At 40.0% G+C, this 17,672-nt stretch overlaps 1 protein-coding gene across 1 annotated transcript; it reads right to left on the reverse strand.

Moving 5' to 3' along the window:
* Positions 1-5,388: 5,388 nt before the first annotated feature.
* Positions 5,389-16,811, reverse strand: LOC136714803 (diencephalon/mesencephalon homeobox protein 1-A). The gene is made up of 5 exons (XM_066692419.1): positions 16,585-16,811; positions 10,256-10,421; positions 9,259-9,437; positions 8,588-8,978; positions 5,389-7,962 (listed from the first exon to the last, which is right to left on the reverse strand). The coding sequence occupies exons 2-5, from the start codon at positions 10,407-10,409 to the stop codon at positions 7,550-7,552; spliced, it is 1,137 nt and encodes a 378-aa protein (XP_066548516.1). The 5' UTR covers positions 10,410-10,421; positions 16,585-16,811; the 3' UTR covers positions 5,389-7,549.
* Positions 16,812-17,672: the final 861 nt, after the last annotated feature.

Consider the following 17,672-nt stretch of genomic DNA (forward strand, 5'->3'; position numbering starts at 1 on the left):
TAAGAGCTGCCGACTGGGAATGCAACTTTTCTTGTTTTAGGTTTATGGAGAGACCTGTCTTTAAGAAGCCCATCACGACCCCACCTTTAGACACCGTCTTCAAAGATGCCCTGTGCCTTGGCCCCAGAGTTCTCTTCTCCATGGGCAACATTACCTCTTGGTACAATTACTCATGGTGTGGGTTCTGTATCCTTTTCCAGGGTTGCATAGTAGGAAAAATGTCCTTAAAAACTACGGAGGAGGGCGGCACTGGATCGCATATTAGTGAAAGGGTAGCAAAACGGGTAGGTCAAGTTACAGCGGCAGCGTGGGTAATAACTTCCTGAATGAATAAGTAAATAAATAAATAAATAAATGTGGCGGTATTAAAGGTGTTTGAAATAAGGTGTGCGACCTCTATTTGCATGCTCGAGGGATGCACTTTGTCATGCTGCAGCAGTCGAACACTCGACCTTAGCACATTAAAATCCTGTGCTCTGTCCCTGTACCCTACAGGCAATCGGGTAAATGTGGAGCCGTGGCGGTTATGGAGGGAGGGGGAAAGTGTGTGTGTGTGTTTATATTGGAGGGGGGTGGGCATGTTTGCATACCAGCTGTGAGGAGTGGCAGTGTCTCTTCAGCAGCCCGCCCTCAGTGTCGTTTGCAGCATTACAAGGATTATAACAGCCAGGGAACAAGGAGCGGCTGCCTATCCGAGGGCAGGCTGCGCCGCAGAAACAGCCGTTATTTACAGTAGGGGAAGAATGCGGAGGGGCAGATTCAATTAGCAGGCCCTGTAAAAACAGCCGTCACTCCGGCGGGCCTGCTGAAATAGTGGAGCCTCCGCCAGTAGTATTAGTGCACGGCAACAAATTGCCCGCGGAATGTAAATGGGGGAGACCCCTCTTTATTTCACCGGGGCTTATACGTTTTGACAAACCACGCTGTTTAAGATATAATAGCGGCATAATCACTGCCCCCGGCTGTCATTCTTCAACATAATAGGCTACTTATTCATCGGGGATAGTTTACGTCCCTACACGGTTTTTATTTCACAAGATTACCTCGCTCTCTCCCTCTCGCTCTCTCTCTCTCTCTCTCTCTCTTTTTCTCTTCCCTCCTCTTCCTGGTGTTTAACGTACACAGCCCTGTTGTTCTTTTTTTTCTTTTCTTTTTTTTTTTCTATATATAAACTCTCCTACAATTTGGCATCCAGTGCTGCTTTCTTGCCTTTGTGCCACGGACAGAAAGCTTTTCACGTTCTCTTTAAGTGGCTGATGAGATTTAAGGAAGAAGGACAATAGGAAGAATGGGGCTCAAGTTACATTAGTGGGGAATCGAAGATGACGGGTCTGTTTTTTTGATGGGGAATCTTTTTTATGTATTTGTTTGATAATATTCTTGATAATACAGCCTAGCTTTCATTATTTGAAAAGAATGAACAGTATTTTTGGTATCCAGTTTTTCTTCTTCTCAATATCATGCCGATGTCTTGGCCACAGGTTGTAAGTCATACCACAGGGCCGTACAGCAGCTGTTTAAAGCTCTTTGCCTTTGCTTGCAAGTTTCCTTTCTGTCCAGTCATGGCCCAGGGAGAATGGTTCTCCTGCATACTAATTCAATCAAACCACTATTCCAGAATTAGAATTTAGAATAAAAAATCATATTGGCAAAAGAAAACAACAATGCTCTGGAAAATGCCATCAGGAAAATGCATTGTTTTTACATTATAAAAACACATCTACCACTTCTAGTATAACCTATCGAGCAATTGTCTTTCAGATTAAAGAGTGGCGTATGTCAGAATTATACATATAGCTGTGTTTGTTTTACTCCCTCAGTGTCAGGACTTCAGCCTCTTGTAGGCAGGAATGACTTGTCTTTCAGCCTTATCATAGTCTCATGAGATATCTTTGTGTCTCAGCACATCCAGACTGTTTTATATAGGGAGAGGGTATATTATCATTACATTACTTAGCCACTGCGTTTTGTAGGATTCCAGCCCTGGCTCAGTTCAGGCAAGTCTCACCTCCAATCCAGCTGATGGCTGAACGCCACACACTTACCCTGCATTGGCAATGGTATACGTATTCAGAGTGCTAATTGCAAAACAATACTTTTAAAACATTGCTGCAGTTTCTTTTGTTTGTAAGAAAGTTATATAAAGCAAGAATTACAGGCTGCCATGCAAATGCTAAATCCCCACGGTTTTTTTTCCTAAGAGAAGGATGAAGCAGGCTGCATCAGCAAGCTCCAGTCTGGTTACTGAGCTTTGTGTTGCATAAATGCTCCTTTTTTCCAACTGACTCTGGGTATAATCCCGACATGCACCGTCTGCATTTTTACTGTATTTGTTTAAGCGCATTTGCCGTGTATTTATCTCTTTAATGTAAACCAATTTGGCTATAAGGCTGCAGGGCAGTGTGTCGTCATTGGGAAGAAAGAAAAGCCCAGACCTGGCAGACGCGCTGGGATTATGCGATGAGTAGAAATATATATATATATATATATATATATATATATATAGCAAAGGAAAGCTAGTGGAGGAAGGAGCCCTGTCCAGAATGTGTTGCCTTTAATCCACAGAATAGGGAATATAAGCAATGAAAGCCCGGATCACTGAATTGTCAGAGTCACGGAATCTTAAAATCATTATTAGGCCTTAATCCTGCCGCACACAAGGAGCCGATGCATTGAGCGTCTCCGTCTCTATAGAACAGAGTACTGCCACTTCAGAGAACACCTGTTTGTATCGTATTTGCACCTGCATCAGCTGTCTATAAATGCCACTCTCCCTGTGCCTCTTATGGGCTTGCATTCCTTCAACTCATTGTTTGTTCGGAGTTTCTCTAACCTCACGAACGCAGTAATAGATAGAAAAACGTAACAAATTCTTTAAAACCATCACCATGTTTGCCCTTGCAATAGCAGCAATCCCTCCTAGAAAGGACATTTGCTTGTCCCCATTCACTTTTATCACTCGTCAGGTCGGGACGCTTGCTGCGATACGCATTAAGTCTTATGACCTTCAATTGGATAGTGTCATTAGCCTACTGTGGCTCCCTTCATTTTGGCTGTCGAGATTACCCCTGAAAGAGAACATTTAGATCGAATCATCCCAGTTGTGTTGACGGTATAAATGACCAGTGCTGTTGTAATAAGAATTGGAAGACGTGAGTCCCGTGGGGGTGTGACTGTGTTCCACTAGGACATCGAATGCATCTCCACGCTGTCATTGAGCCTCATCTGCATCTTGGGTATTTACTTTCTCAACTGTCTGATTGCACTGCCAGTCAGGGAGGGTGAAAGGAATCGTTTTTTTTATCTGTTTACTATATCACTTATACAGTATTTTAAAGGTTATTCTCAGTATTTGTATATTTCCCCCTTACTGGTATGTAATTCGCAACTATCTGGACCTAACCTTCCATATTTGTTATTCTCAGTGCACATGTAAACAAGAAATCTTTTTCATGTGATTTATATACACTCCCATTATTGACTTTGTTTTTGAGCCATTACCCACAAATATCCCAGGTTGTGAGGTCAGCAAATGGAGAGAATTGAGCGCTGTGTGTCCACTGGCCGATGAGAGAGAGGTGATGGAGATTTGAATTGGGCCGTGTTTCCACGAGTGTCAGACTAATGCACTGAGACTGATGTCTCCAGTTTGGATGATGGAGTGCGGAGGCTTTGGTTCATCCAGGGAGCCTGAGGGAAACTGACGTGGTGCAAACAACGCTGCCAAACGGTTGTGTTGAATGTGAGGGCGGTGAAAACACTTTCTTTTTCTATTTAGACTGAAACCTACTAGACAGGCATTACTAAATACTTTCTGTTGCATTTTGAAATGCATATCACGAAATAAGGCCCCAGTGCTCTTTGTTACCTTCTGGTAGCAAGTCTGCGTTTATGCAGATGTGGGGCTTTTGCGCCAAGGTGGCTAAGCTTATTGGATGATTGATTTTTTTTGTCCACCTCTTAAAGCAACAAACAAAAAAGAAAATGCATAAATACAGATGAAAGAAATGGGCTCTAACTAGATCTCTAACCACTAGAACTAGAGTTTGGTCCCTGACTCCAAACTACAGTTGTGGTACTAGTGTCAGTATCTTTATAATTGAAGTTAGCCTCTGGTCATAGTCTATTAAGTGCACTCTGCTATAGGCAGTGGACACAGGACACAAGTATTTTACGCTAACACAAAGAATTTAATTTATTTTGGGAGTCTTTTTTTTTTTTTTCAATGTTGGTTCTGGTGTCTGTTTTGAAACAGTTGCGGCTGAGCAACATTGTGACAGGCGAAGGACGTAAATGAACTCGGGTACTGTTCACCTTTGAGTCCATAGGTGTGGATGAAACTGATTAAAATTGACTGGGTTTAAAGTCCTGGAAGTATTGTGTTCCCTCCCAGTATTTCATTTACATAATGAGTTCCTTTGTCGCGTTGGGATGTCTTGGAAGCCGTTCAGTTCTGATGTTATTGCATTAGCACCAGGACGAGTCTCATTGTGCTTGTTCCTCCTTGTGGTCGAGACGAGCCTCGGACTGGGGTGACAGTGGATTCCAGAGATGCGGGGAACAATGGAGAATAATAGGAGAAGTAAACTTTGAAAACGGTGTACAGAACTGTCTTCTAATAACATCAGCTTAAATAACACGACGGAGGTTAATTATGGATACACTGACTTCATTTGGGTTGAAACATTCTTTGGGTGCTGAAAACCCTTGAAGATCTTTGTTGTCTTTATTGCTAGATTGGTGCGCTCTTGTTACACGAGTGGATTGTTCTGTTTAATCCGTGGCCGTCTCATTATATCACCTGTTGGGTTTTGTTTAGTTTAGTTTTTTTCTTCCTTTTAGATATGTCTGTGTCACTCAACACTCAACTGCTGCCCGCCACTTCATTTAAATAAAATGTAAATAATGTGCATCTCTCCAGGTTTTTAAGGTAGTACTTTATTACGTCACGAATCTTCCACTGGACTTAAAAACTAATTACATTTCAACACATATGTAATTATTGCGCTGTTAGATATACATGGTGCAGCAGATGAGTCAATTTGATTAGTAATGTATTGAAATGCAAAACTGAACTTCCCGATATCTTTTTTTTCCCTCCTACTTATACAAATACAAATGAAGGGTGTCATATATTTCAACTTTTTATTTACCTGCATATATACATTGTATTTGCAGTGTAATTCTCGTGTGACTGCAATGGATTTGTAGTATGTATATCTGAGCACTGTGCTGATTAAGGAATGGACAGCAGACGGATGATGTGTTTAGTGGGAGAGCTGGGGCCGCACTCCTCTTACCTGGTGGGATCCGTCTTCTCACTCATTCACATCTGTGGCAAGTGTGAGGTGGACATGTATGAAATAACACAGGGTCAGAGGACTACCATTCATAGATATCTTCGAACTGTGCTTTATTGAAGATTTGTCAACATCTCGCTTTAAAACCTACTGAACCAATTGAGGAAAACCTTAATTAATCCCGATCAGTTTCCATCTAAGCTCACACTTTGTGTCACGGCCTTTTGAATTAATCATGGTTACTCTTCTCTATGATAACAGCCACAATGGAAATCGCAAAGCAGACTTTTACACAGACACCCAGACTGTATCATGTATATAATTTATCACATCTCCAGTTAAAGTGCAGGCTGATGCCTGCTCAGTATTTTTTTTTTTTTTTCCTTCAGCAAAGCTACTGGCTCATCCATTCCCATGATACTTCTCAATCTACGAACAAATGAAACCTTAAGTATCCCATTTTGGTTAACATTTACAGATAAAATGATCTTTTAATTTTTTAATTGTTATTTACATATAAAATAATATACATTATTTTAAAGGAACAACTCAGAATCCTCAACACAAAGAGACAGAAAAGTCTCTGGCCAGATAACATCATTACTGGTAAGTTAGGAAGTGCTTTCAAGGGGAATTTCCTGTCCCCACAGGAAGTGCTGCATTCAGTGACCAATCTGGCGTTAGAAATATTACATTAATTGCCTTCCATTAGGTAGAGTCCCCTCCCACAATCAAAGTGAGACGTAACACCAGGAAATTAAAATGTAGGAGTTTCTGATAATCAGCTTCTTTGTGATGTAATTGTAACAAAACGCATGGAATTAAATGCTGGAAGGCCCTATTCATCATCTCAGCGACAAAATCAAATTTTCAATTAAACCTGTTGCATGTCAGTGAAGATGCATAATTTCAGACTTCTTCAGGAAGGGTGGAGGTGACTGACTGTTTGGTAATCATTCTGTCCAGGACATGAGATTTAAGTGGAACTAAATAATTACACAATACTGCTGAAAATGTAATTTTTGCTGCTTTAGGCAAAACCTAATTAATACAAAATCATTCCCTTGTCTTTACATTATTTCCCATTTGAGTAGTTTAATCCTGGGCATAAAACACATAAATTAGTCACATTTAACTACAGCAAATGTCTAAATATACATGGCTCAGATTCACAATTTACATTTCTAAAGATAACACGTGTATATTCAACTTCAACTAACGTCAGAGTCATTGTAATCCACTAAGATCCCCTCCCTTCCCAAAAAAAGGGACACACATACTGATTTTAAGTGTTAAGTACTTTCATTACATATGTTGAAGAATCTGGGTTCCTTGACTTTTAGGATTGTAAGCATCTTCTTTCCCCTTAGAACTAATATTTCAATGTAGAAATTAAAAAATAATTCATATTTTTTTTAACAGTCTTCTTCACAGAAGGCAACACTGACTTCAACACATTGACCAGGGAAATGTGAACAGACAGGGTTAGGCTATTTACAAAGCTGGAAGGTCCCAGGTGTGAGGGTCCGTGCCTTCAATCTAACAGCACAGATAAAGGAAAGAAGATCATTTTAAAACTGTGTGAAGTTGATCAGGGCCAGCCAGAGTAGAAGATAGTGAGGTTTGTGTCTCGCCCTCTCCCTTGTGATTGCGGGCTCGGTGATCTTCGGGAGTTTTAATCCGTTCTCCTTGTCTATTATAATTGCCGATGGGTGCAGTTGATTTAAATATGTAATTTTTCATTGGTTTGCTCCCACAATTCCTTTTCCGAACAGGGCTGCATTTCCATCTCTCGCGGTGGTGATTAATACTGCTTTTCCCTGATGGGCTCTCAGTGATGTCATCACGCATGAGAAGATTTTTTTTCTTTTCTTCACAAGATCTGCATGCACCGGCAGAATCTGATTAGTTGAAATGCAGCCTCGGATTTAAAAGCTTATAGGAATTGATGTCTGAAAGTGTACTTTCTCTGAGTATCTTTAGCATGGATGTCACTCTTCTTAAGCGTCGAAGCGAAATTGGAAAGCCATTGTTCAGTCCACCACTGAACACGTCAGCTGAGAGCACAAGCGCTGATGAATCACCTCAAACAGGGAACACAAGTATTCAGTGTTAAGTGTTAGGTTAGCAGATAAGAGGGTGTGGACTGAGTCCTCGATCCCGTAGCAGTGCTGATATTAGAGACATGGTGGAGAATGGTGCGGAGTGAGTGGCAGGACTTGTTCTTGGCTGGGCCACAAGCCTAGGGGTCAGTTGGGCAGCGTGTCCAGGCCCAGCGAGGCTGCATGCTGTTTGGCGCGGAGCCGCAGGTTCTCAATACTTGTGGTCTTGCTGTTGAGGCTGGGCAGGGAGCCCGAGGCCTGCAGGATGGGGTTGTTCCAGACTTGCTGGGCATGGGACAGGGACTGGTAGTAGGACTGACAGTGCAACGAGCCCAGCGGCGCTGCCATGTTGACGTTCATGCCCAGGTAGGGCATGGAAGATGGCGTGCCCATGTCAAAGGAGGAGTAATGCACCAGGTTGTTGGTGGCGGCCATGTGCTGGCGGAACTGCTCCTGCAGGCGAAAGAGACTGAGCGGAGATGAGGAGTACGAGTGGCTCTGTGCCATCCCACTGTTGACACCACTGGAGGACGGGACTGCTGATGAACTGAGAGGAGAGTCTGTGGAAGGGAAAACAAAATGAAATGATGAAGGTGCAATAATAAGCATACTCTATGTATTTCCTCCAGCTTGAAGTTGCCATAGGGCACATTCCAGAGAAGATAAATGGAATTCTGCATTGTACCTAAAATAGACTTGTATTTTAAAATGGGCTAAAAAATTACATTATTTTTTGAGTTTTTTTCTCAATCAAAGTGCTCATAAATATGCTATTATATGCAGCTTGATACACAGTGACTGGAAAATGTGATTTGCTGCATTGTATTCTTGTGGAGTGTGATAGTGGACAGTATGATCTTAATCTCCCTGAGACCCCTGCTGTTAGCTTGTTCAGATAATTATGCGCACCGTTATGTTCTGTTGAGTCAAGCTTTTCATCTTGAAAATTACCCCCTTTTTTTGGGAACTGTTGCGTGATTTCACACTGTAACGACTTTAAGTGGGCTTGACGTGTACAACAGGGAATTGATAGCTTTCCAGGGTTTGGACACAGTCTTACTCGGCCAAGATTAACATGATCTTTAAAAGGTGAAGTTCAGAGAAACAATAGATCGCCTTTCTATTCTAAAGACTGACATAATGAGTTGTTTGTTGAGCCTAAGATCACAGGCTGAAGAGACTGACCTGCTTTGGGACTCAGGCGTTTACATGATGGGGACTTGTTGCCGGGGGAGAGGGTCTTATCACACTTGGGCTCGTCCCGCTGCGGTTTGAGCTCCTCCTCCTTGTCAGTGTGCTCCTCCGCGGCCGACTCGCTGCCCGACTGCTCGGCCGACGTGACGTTCACCTCCACGCTCAGCTCGGTGGGCAGTGGGTGTGGGGCACGCTCCGCCTCCGGGGAAGAGGACGAAGAGGAGGGGGGAGTGTGAGCCTCGGGGATGACGGTTGCCGGTGGCGGCTCGCCCTTTCCTTCCTCCAGGCCCCCCTCTGCCACCTCCTTCTGCTTCTGCAGTTGCTCCTTCTGCAGGCTGCGCTGCTTCTTGCGGAACTTGGCCCGGCGGTTCTTGAACCACACCTGATAGGAAAACCAGGGGAAGAGGATTGGATACAGTTTCATGTCAAGTTCTGGGTTCAGAGTTACTTTAATAATTTGAGTTCCTTCCCTCCCTCGTGACTGAAACGGTCACTGATGATTCCAGTACAAAAGCTACATAAACATTTCCCCCACATGAACTTTCTCTATGACAGCAAGGTAAAAAATAAGGGAAAGGGTATTGTGAATTGCTTTGGAAATAATATATTTTCACAGAACTGTAAGGAAAACTCAAAGCAGAGTGCTGGTGAGCCGTGTGTACCTGGACACGAGCCTCGGGGAGGTTGGTGCACATGGCCAGGCGCTCCCTCATCACCACGTCGGGGTAGTGGGTCTTCTGGAAGGTCTTCTCCAGGGCCTCTAGCTGCTGGGCGGTGAAGGCTGTGCGACTGCGCCGCTGCTTCCTGTGCTGGGAGCCGTAGCGAGCCTCGAGGATGATGTCTTGAAATGTACAGCCGTTGGAAGAGAAGACACGTGGCCAGTTTAATTAATGGAAAGGTCTGCAAAGGTCAGTAACCCATTTTTTTCCTCTCACACATGAGTTAGGAATAACTAGTTTAAATGTAAAATCTGTGATGCACTCATCATAAAAGCGATGGCAATAAGTATTTCTGCACCAGTTTGTGCAAATATATTTTGGAGCTGCTCTAAAGAGAACCTTAATTTAAAAACTGGAAGCCATGAAAATTATGAAGATATGTCAATTATTTTGCGCCTTCTAAATTAGGCGCAAAGGAAATTAAAGTGCCTCCAATAATAGTTTGCTCATCTAGTGTACAGATAGACTTTTCTATAGTTTTGTATAAGTTGTATGTAAGTGTGATTAGATATATTCATGAAGTGGGTACTAAGATACCAGCTGAAATCCATTTATTTCCAAATCACTGATTATTTTATAACATCAGGCAAGAAAACCACTAATCGCTACTGTTCTCACGTTGGAAACTAAAGTCACATATTTCTTACAAGTCTATGGCCTGGAGCAAATCCAAACTTTGACCTGCCTCGAAATGTAAATTACAACCTTGTCGCCTATGACATTTTTATTTATAAGTTGTAGAAAGTGGCCTCTGACATTACATAAAAAAGCGATTAGTTACAAGTTTGTAATTTGCATTTCACAGGTAGATCAACATTTTGATTTGGTCCAGGCCTATGTCTGAACAGCAGTTTAAGCAGTCTCTAAGGCAAAGGCTGGTACATATTGTCTGTGTGTGTATGTGTATGTGTGTGTGTGTGTGTGTGTGGCTGTCTCTTACCAGCCAGTCTCTCTGCCAGGGTGAGGGCATGCACTGAAGGCCTGTAGTCGGGGGCGTGCTGGGCCTGTTGTGCCGCCTGCTGGTGGAGGTTATACATTGCGCTGAGAGAGTTCATGGCGTGTAGAGAATATCCATTCACTCCATAGTGCTGCATGGCGACCCTTGCCTAGGAGAGATGGAATTGGTTACATTTTGGTCAGATCACTTGATTGCATTGAGGTCTGTAGCACGAGAATAGTTCGAAAAATAAACAAATGGATACATTCAAATATACAGACATGCAAACCTAAAATACTGTCTAAAACACCCTTGCCCCCAGTGCAGACCATCGATTTAATAATGTAATTAATTAAAGATTAATCAGTTAAATCATTGTGTGTTTAATTTGTCTTTGTCTGCTTTGCAAGGAATTCCACATAAAGGAAATAGATTTATATATATATATGCAACCTTTTTAAAAACAGGTAAACTTAAATTACAAATATCTTTAATGTGTGTATGTTTTTTTTTCTTTGTATTGACATTATATAAGTGATGTGCTAAGTTATTTGACTCCTACTACTTACTACTTACTACTACCACTACTACACTTACTACTAATAATAATATAATTAGTTGTAACATATTACCAAACCTAAATGGGAAATTCCAAATTCCAAAATCAGCACAATCAGCATCAACATTAAATATCCATAAATATATATCCAACAAATATAATTACTGAATTAGTAGAAAGAACACACGCAAGCATTTCTGTTGGTGTTGAAATTAGAAAGCAATTTATCAAGGCGGTGGCCTTTTCTTCTTTAAGACAAATTTTGCTTACTGTTGTTAAACCATCTTTATATATCATTAAACATGCAGGCAAGCCAATCATTGCCAAGAGCGCCTTTAGTTTCACCACCCCGCAAAAGCAATGTCTGCATTTATTTATTTAGTTAGTTACTAAACCATCAAACCATGAGGCAGTACGCAATTAGCTATGGACGGAAACATTTGGTTGTAATAATTAACTTTGACGTTAATGGCTTGGTAAAGGTTCCTTTTTGCTGTCACTTACTTTTTTTGTTTACATTTGTTAAAATAACTGTTTTATGCATCAAAGACTTGCCATCCGAAACCTATAGCTCCCACCCCTGTTCAATAGCGCCTCCTACTGGGAGAGGTACCCCAAGAAGTGCATTTGTGTCTAAATCAAATCTCCACAATCTCTACCTGCCGTCATGCTCTCAAACTCTGTCAAGACCCACTTAGCACAACATGCGTGTTCATGTCCGAATTTGGTACAACATGCGTGTTCATGTCTGAATTGCACCGACCCTGATAGTCGTGCGATGCCAAATGCAGCTCCCATGCGGGTCCCGGGGTTGCATGGTGCCAGACCCACTTTGATCGTCCTTTGCACAAATCCCCCCAAGCCGACGTCTCTTTAATTGTTTTCATTGAATCGGCTAATAACAGATTGTCTTTGTTTTTGTTGCAGAAGGAGAAAAAAGCCAACCCGCCTCTGGGGGCAAATGGAAAGAAAGCTTAAATCTTCTCTCAGATAAAACCGTTATCCATTAACATCCAATTATTACTTGGCCCAAGCCATTAATTATAAATCAGACTTCTAATTGGGGTAATTAGCTCTCGTTCAGTTAATGTAGTGTGACTGATGCTTTTTGAGAGAATGTCATCACTCCATTTGCCTGTGATTGCAGTAAGGCAAATCCCACTAAACCTTGCTTTATTAAAAAAAAGAAAAGAAAAAAGAAAAATCAGTACATTAATAAAACCCTATTTGGAAACTGTATTAGGATTCGTAGTAGAGCGCTTACCACCCATGCCAGGATGCCCACAACTTAGAAACCAAAGTTGGCAGTGCTGTTAAAAAGCCTGCTCTGTTTATAGTTACACTTACAACTTCATATCCCAATGTATTCCTGATCGCAAATCCATAACAGTAGAACAAGGACAGTATTATTGTCATCAGTACTGAGATAAATATTCTGACACACTTAAATGCTGTCCTAAATTAAAATTTGAATGAGAATAAATCAAATGAATTAATTAAATTTGAATTAAATTATACATACATGTTATTTAATTCAGGGCACAACATATATTTAATAATAATAATTATTAATACTAATGTTAACAGACACGTGTATCGAATGTAATTTCCCAACATTTTAAAAATATATTATTCGATTATGGCTTAAAAATGTAATCTAAGTCGGAATATCTGATATTTGATGATAATTTAAAATCATATATACATATATATATATATATATAAATAAATAAATAAATTGATTGATTAATGAATACAGAAATACGATAAACCTAGTAAAGATTAAAACAACAAAAACTAATCCCTTCAAATGTATTGCATTGTTGAAAACCATTTTGATTATATTGTATGTGTGTATATATAATGTATATATGAGTATGTGTGTGTGTGTGTGTGTGTGTGTGTGTGTATATATATATATATATATATATATATATATATAAATAAATAAACTGAAGACTTTTAAGAGCGCTTTTTAAATGTCATTAGTTCTTGTAGGAGTTTAAGATTTTTTTTCGGAGATAAAATGTGCTGCAGGACATGATTAGATATGTATTACTGTCCTGGAAGTGTTGGGGGACCGAGAGGAGATGGATAAATCTTCTGGTGCAGCCGGGTGTCTGGGGACGAGAGCCAGGGGAGAAGGGTATATATATGCCTTTTAAATTGTCATATTTTCTCATAATACGTGTGTGTGTGCATACGTATATTGTATACATACATACATGTACTTCCATACATACATAAGAGTTGATGATAAAGCCAATGGCAAACATCAAAAAAAACTTTAAAAGTGCGTCTCGACATGATATACATATTATTAGATAACGAGGCTTAACTACTATATTATAGTTAAATGTGTTAGAGCACATTTGCTCAAAAATGAGATTTATATATGCCAGTGAATCACAACTATTTAAATTAATCCTTGGTTAATGTTTCAAATTAATTGATATATAATTATGAACAGTAACATGAAATGCCATCTTTTATTTTGTATGTTTTATGTTATGTAATATTTATAGAGGATGTTTAAATTATTCAATTAAAATCTATAGCCAATAAATTAATCTAATAGTCGTTTTCAGTCTATTTCCTCTTTTGATGACGTTATGATTTGGGGTTCTTCTGACTCTTAATTTTAATAATTAGCTTTTAATTAATTCCGTTTCTGTCCCCAACAGGAACAAAATATTCAAATGTGCTAATTTGCATTAATTGAGATATTTAGTGGTCTGTCACATTTCGGGTGAAAGATAATTAGAAAAATGTCCCCATTGGAACAGGAAAAAAAAAATTAACAATAGCGTTTCACAATTTTAAACAAATGTGACATTACAAAACGCCCCCGGCAATAACAAGGTAACGATATTGATAAGGATATTTAAAGGTCCATAAAGCGAATTGTTTGTATTCCTGAATAATAGTTATTTCATGGTATGTTTTTCCTTCCTAATTGAGAAATAGATGCCGCTATATAGCCTAATTATATGGCTCCTGATTATTAAATGTATTTGTTAAACATTAACATTTGTTAAATGTTTTTCGAAAAGATCCAAAGGTGACCTGAGGCGACCAGCGGGGCGCGTTTACACGCAACACACTAACAGATGTCTCCTATAAAGGTTAGCATAACAATATAAAAAACATCAACCTATTACTACATTCATAATCATAACCACCATAATAATAAGTATAATAAATATATAATAATCATATTAATAATAATAAATAATGTATCAATACAGACGTTCCCAGAAGCCTTAAATATAAACGCGGATTCCAGGAAAGCACAAATAACTGTCAATTAACGCACGGCCTGGAAACAGAAGCCGAATCACAGCCACACCAAGAGTTCAGTACTTGTTCCCTAAACTGGACCTGCTATATAAAATAAATGAAACAATTGTCACGGGGTGGTAATTGAATTTTAACCTGTAATTGCACGTTCAGATGTTTTCAATTAACTCTTGATTTGCACTAATTGCTTTCATTGCTCCTTGTCACAGACGGAGCGGCGCTATAAATTAGACTAATCCAGTCCGAATATAAACCCCTTTATTCGCGTCATGCTCACTGGATACACTGAAAAACACCCCTTTTGTGTCCCCTTTCCTAAATTATTTACACACCTGTTGCGCTTGTGTATATGAGCTGTATTTAGAAAAAATACTTTAGCTGAATAACATGTTTCACAAACGAGGTCTGAATTTTATACATCTCAAGGTACCTTAGGATTCTAAGGAATCCAATACTCATTTACCAAAATTGCGATTGAATAAATATACATGACTCAGTATTTGCACGCTGCAGCATGGTCGCCGATTTTAAGATTATACTTTCACATATCAGGTTATATATTTTTTCATATCCACTGTGTATTTGCTCTGACATTATTTCATTACCGAAATAATGGGTGAAATACCCGCATGAGAGAGAAACTCAAACTGACGTGTTCAATCTCGGTTGTTTTATCATTTCAAAACCATGCATATATTTTCTTTTAAATTTGATTTCATCTAGGCTATGAATATGCTTTAGCTAAAAACATTTTCTAAAAAAGAATCCCAACGAAAATATGGATTTATTCAATAGCAAAAGTATATTAAGTATTTATATCTAAAAAAACGAATTCGCAATTTTCCGAAACAGAAGTATCATGCAAAATGTTGAAAAAGTTTGCAAGAGGACATAGCATAATAATAATAATAATAATAATAATAATAATAATAATAATAATAATAATAATAAGTATTACTGTCATAAACGGGTTTCTGTTGGCACAATAATTCAATGTCTGTATACGTGTTCATTTATTTATATCCATACATGTCCTTCTATCCCTTTTAGCCGTTTATTCCTATGGATCTGTTTTCACATCTATTTTTTCATGTTTCATGTTCATTTCCTACCCCATCAGTCACACGACTGCCTGATAAATGCGATCATGGCGCATAAGGGAGTAACTCAATTCGCCGGACAGAAGGTGCTTTGCTAAACATTTACTTTCCTCCCCAAGTGTTTGAGTTGAATGGGAGCCGTTTCTCCTCTCTTTCTCCTCTTGCCCCAGGGCTTCATGTGGCTGAGATGTATGAGATCTCTGCTGTAAAATATGCATGTTGATCCCCATTTGGTTCTCCATCTAATGGGGGTGCAAATAGGTTTGGACTGCAGAGCCTTCATTTATCATCATGACACGGACTACTTGGCCTTTTCTCTCTCTCTCTCTCTCTCTCTCTCTCTCTCTCTCTTCAAAAAAAGCACTTATCAAAAATAGCCCATCTTTCTTTTTTAAATCAATCTCATGATACTCTGATCAGATTTGTTTTCCATTCGCTGTAATACACTTAACTTTTGCTCAAATATAACACCGAGGAGGAAAAAAGTAAAGGCTTGTTGTGGTGCTATTTAGGAGTACAGAAGTCTGCTTACCAATGAATGTAAAACTGTAATTATATCACGCATGCTGTCACTAGCACCTGTGCACATGTTTAACGCTGTTAATGATCCATCTCTCCATCTCTCTCTCTCTCTGTCTGTCTATCTGTCCTTCCATCCACCCGTCCCTCCTCACTCCTGGCTGTGTCTGCAGCCCCCGGCTGTAACACCCTGCTGTTGGATTATTAAAGCGTCATTATGTAAATTGGCATGAATTTACAGTGTTACTCTTTGATCCGGTTAAATTGGGAAAGTGTTATTGTCGAAGGCCTTTAGCCCCCGGGGCAGCTCGCAGTACACAGCCAGCACAATCTGCTCCATCCAGCGCCAATCACACACTGTTCACATTACATTACTATTACTATTGACCTGGCAAAAGGATTTCGTCTGTATTTCCATAATGAACAGGGCAAACGTCATGTTCGTCTGGCTGAAAGTGGAATTATGAATTGCTTGTGTGGTTTTCATATCATTTAACACCAGCCAAAGTTTGTTTGTACATAAATGACCACAACACAGCACGCAGCCCATGCACTTGGACCATTCCGGTATTTTGCTCATCTTGCTGATGGATTATGAAAGACTCAAAATCAGCTGTAACCTCTGGCAGGACAATGACTTCTGAAAGTAAGGAAAGGAACACATTTTCCCAACTACCGACTTGCTCCATCAATAACCAAAACGCATGCATTTGAAAAGTAATCTTCATAAATCATCAAACCAAACACAACAATTCTCACACACACACACAGATAAGTGCATATATGTGAGTGTGCATGTGTGTGTGTGTTAGTCTAATGTGAGTGAGCCTGAAGGTCCCTGAGAAAGTTCCTACCTTTCTTCAACCGTCTCCTCCAGCAGCCCTCGAGTGCAAACGGAGTTGCCCAACTGCTATCCTCTCTTGTGTTGTGTTGGAGAGAAAGTTGCGCCTGAGTTTCGGTAAGTCTCTGGCGTCTGGGTGCCAGTGGGTGCCAGTGGGTGCCCCTCTGTGTGCCCGCCCGTGCGGCTGTGCGTGGGAGCTCGCGCTGCCGTGCCCGTCCGTCTCGCGCTCCGCCGCTGTGCTGGCACCGCGCGCGCTCTGGAGCTCCATCTACCGGGCCGCGCCGGGGCAGGGTTTTAAAGCGCCGTGCGCCGCCAGCCCGCCCGCTAATGGTCCTGCGCCCTGCCAATCAAAGCGGGCAGGCCCTTTCCCCTTCACAGTCATGTGCCCTGTGCCCATGCTTCGTTTCATATTCCTGCCCATGTGTAAATACCGCTGTGAACCTCCGCACACACACACACACACAATGGACAGTATAACACAAAATAGTTATTGTTCCCAGGATACAGCACGTCGCTCAGCACCCATATTTTGCTCCTTTTAAATTAAAGTATGGAAATTCGACCATAAAGAATATGCGTAACCTATTTATAATTCATAACCTGACCTATGTTTCCATAATGACTCCTCATATGACTTGCAATGAGAAATAATATACTTTTGATGTACCCTAAGAATAGTTCTATAAATCCAGTTTATATTTAAATTATAAAGCTTATTATTGTCAAATTCATCTATTCAAAAGAATGTGATTATTTTATTAATCTTATGAATGCTGTTTTATCTCTACATGTGTGTGCTGTGACATATATTTACATATATTTAAGTTATATATATATTCCGTGCCGGGATATCGCACTGGTTTATGCACATAACTTTTACCTTACTTTTTAAGATTACAGATCAAGTCACACTTTGTATTTTTTATATTGGTTCTAGTGATTATTATAATTTATATTTAAAATATATATTTTTTTTTTTCAATGTAAAGAAGACGTTGGTGTTTTGCTTTCCCTTCTGTTTTGAGTTGCATGCCTTTTAGGAAACGAATACACTAATTACATAAATGCATTCAAAAATAATGTTATGCGTGTGTTGATATT

The sequence above is a fragment of the Amia ocellicauda genome, chromosome 19, assembly GCF_036373705.1.
Source record: "Amia ocellicauda isolate fAmiCal2 chromosome 19, fAmiCal2.hap1, whole genome shotgun sequence".
Taxonomy (NCBI): Eukaryota; Metazoa; Chordata; class Actinopteri; order Amiiformes; family Amiidae; genus Amia; species Amia ocellicauda.

Coding starts and splice junctions, on each gene's coding strand:
- LOC136714803 (XM_066692419.1), bottom strand. CDS start 10,409: ATGCAGCACTATGGAGTGAATGGATATTCTCTACACGCCATGAACTCT. Junction 9,438..10,255: donor CCTGGCAGAGAGACTGGCTG/GTAAGAGACAGC, acceptor GTACATTTCAAG/ACATCATCCTCGAGGCTCGC. Junction 8,979..9,258: donor TCCCCGAGGCTCGTGTCCAG/GTACACACGGCT, acceptor TTTTCCTATCAG/GTGTGGTTCAAGAACCGCCG.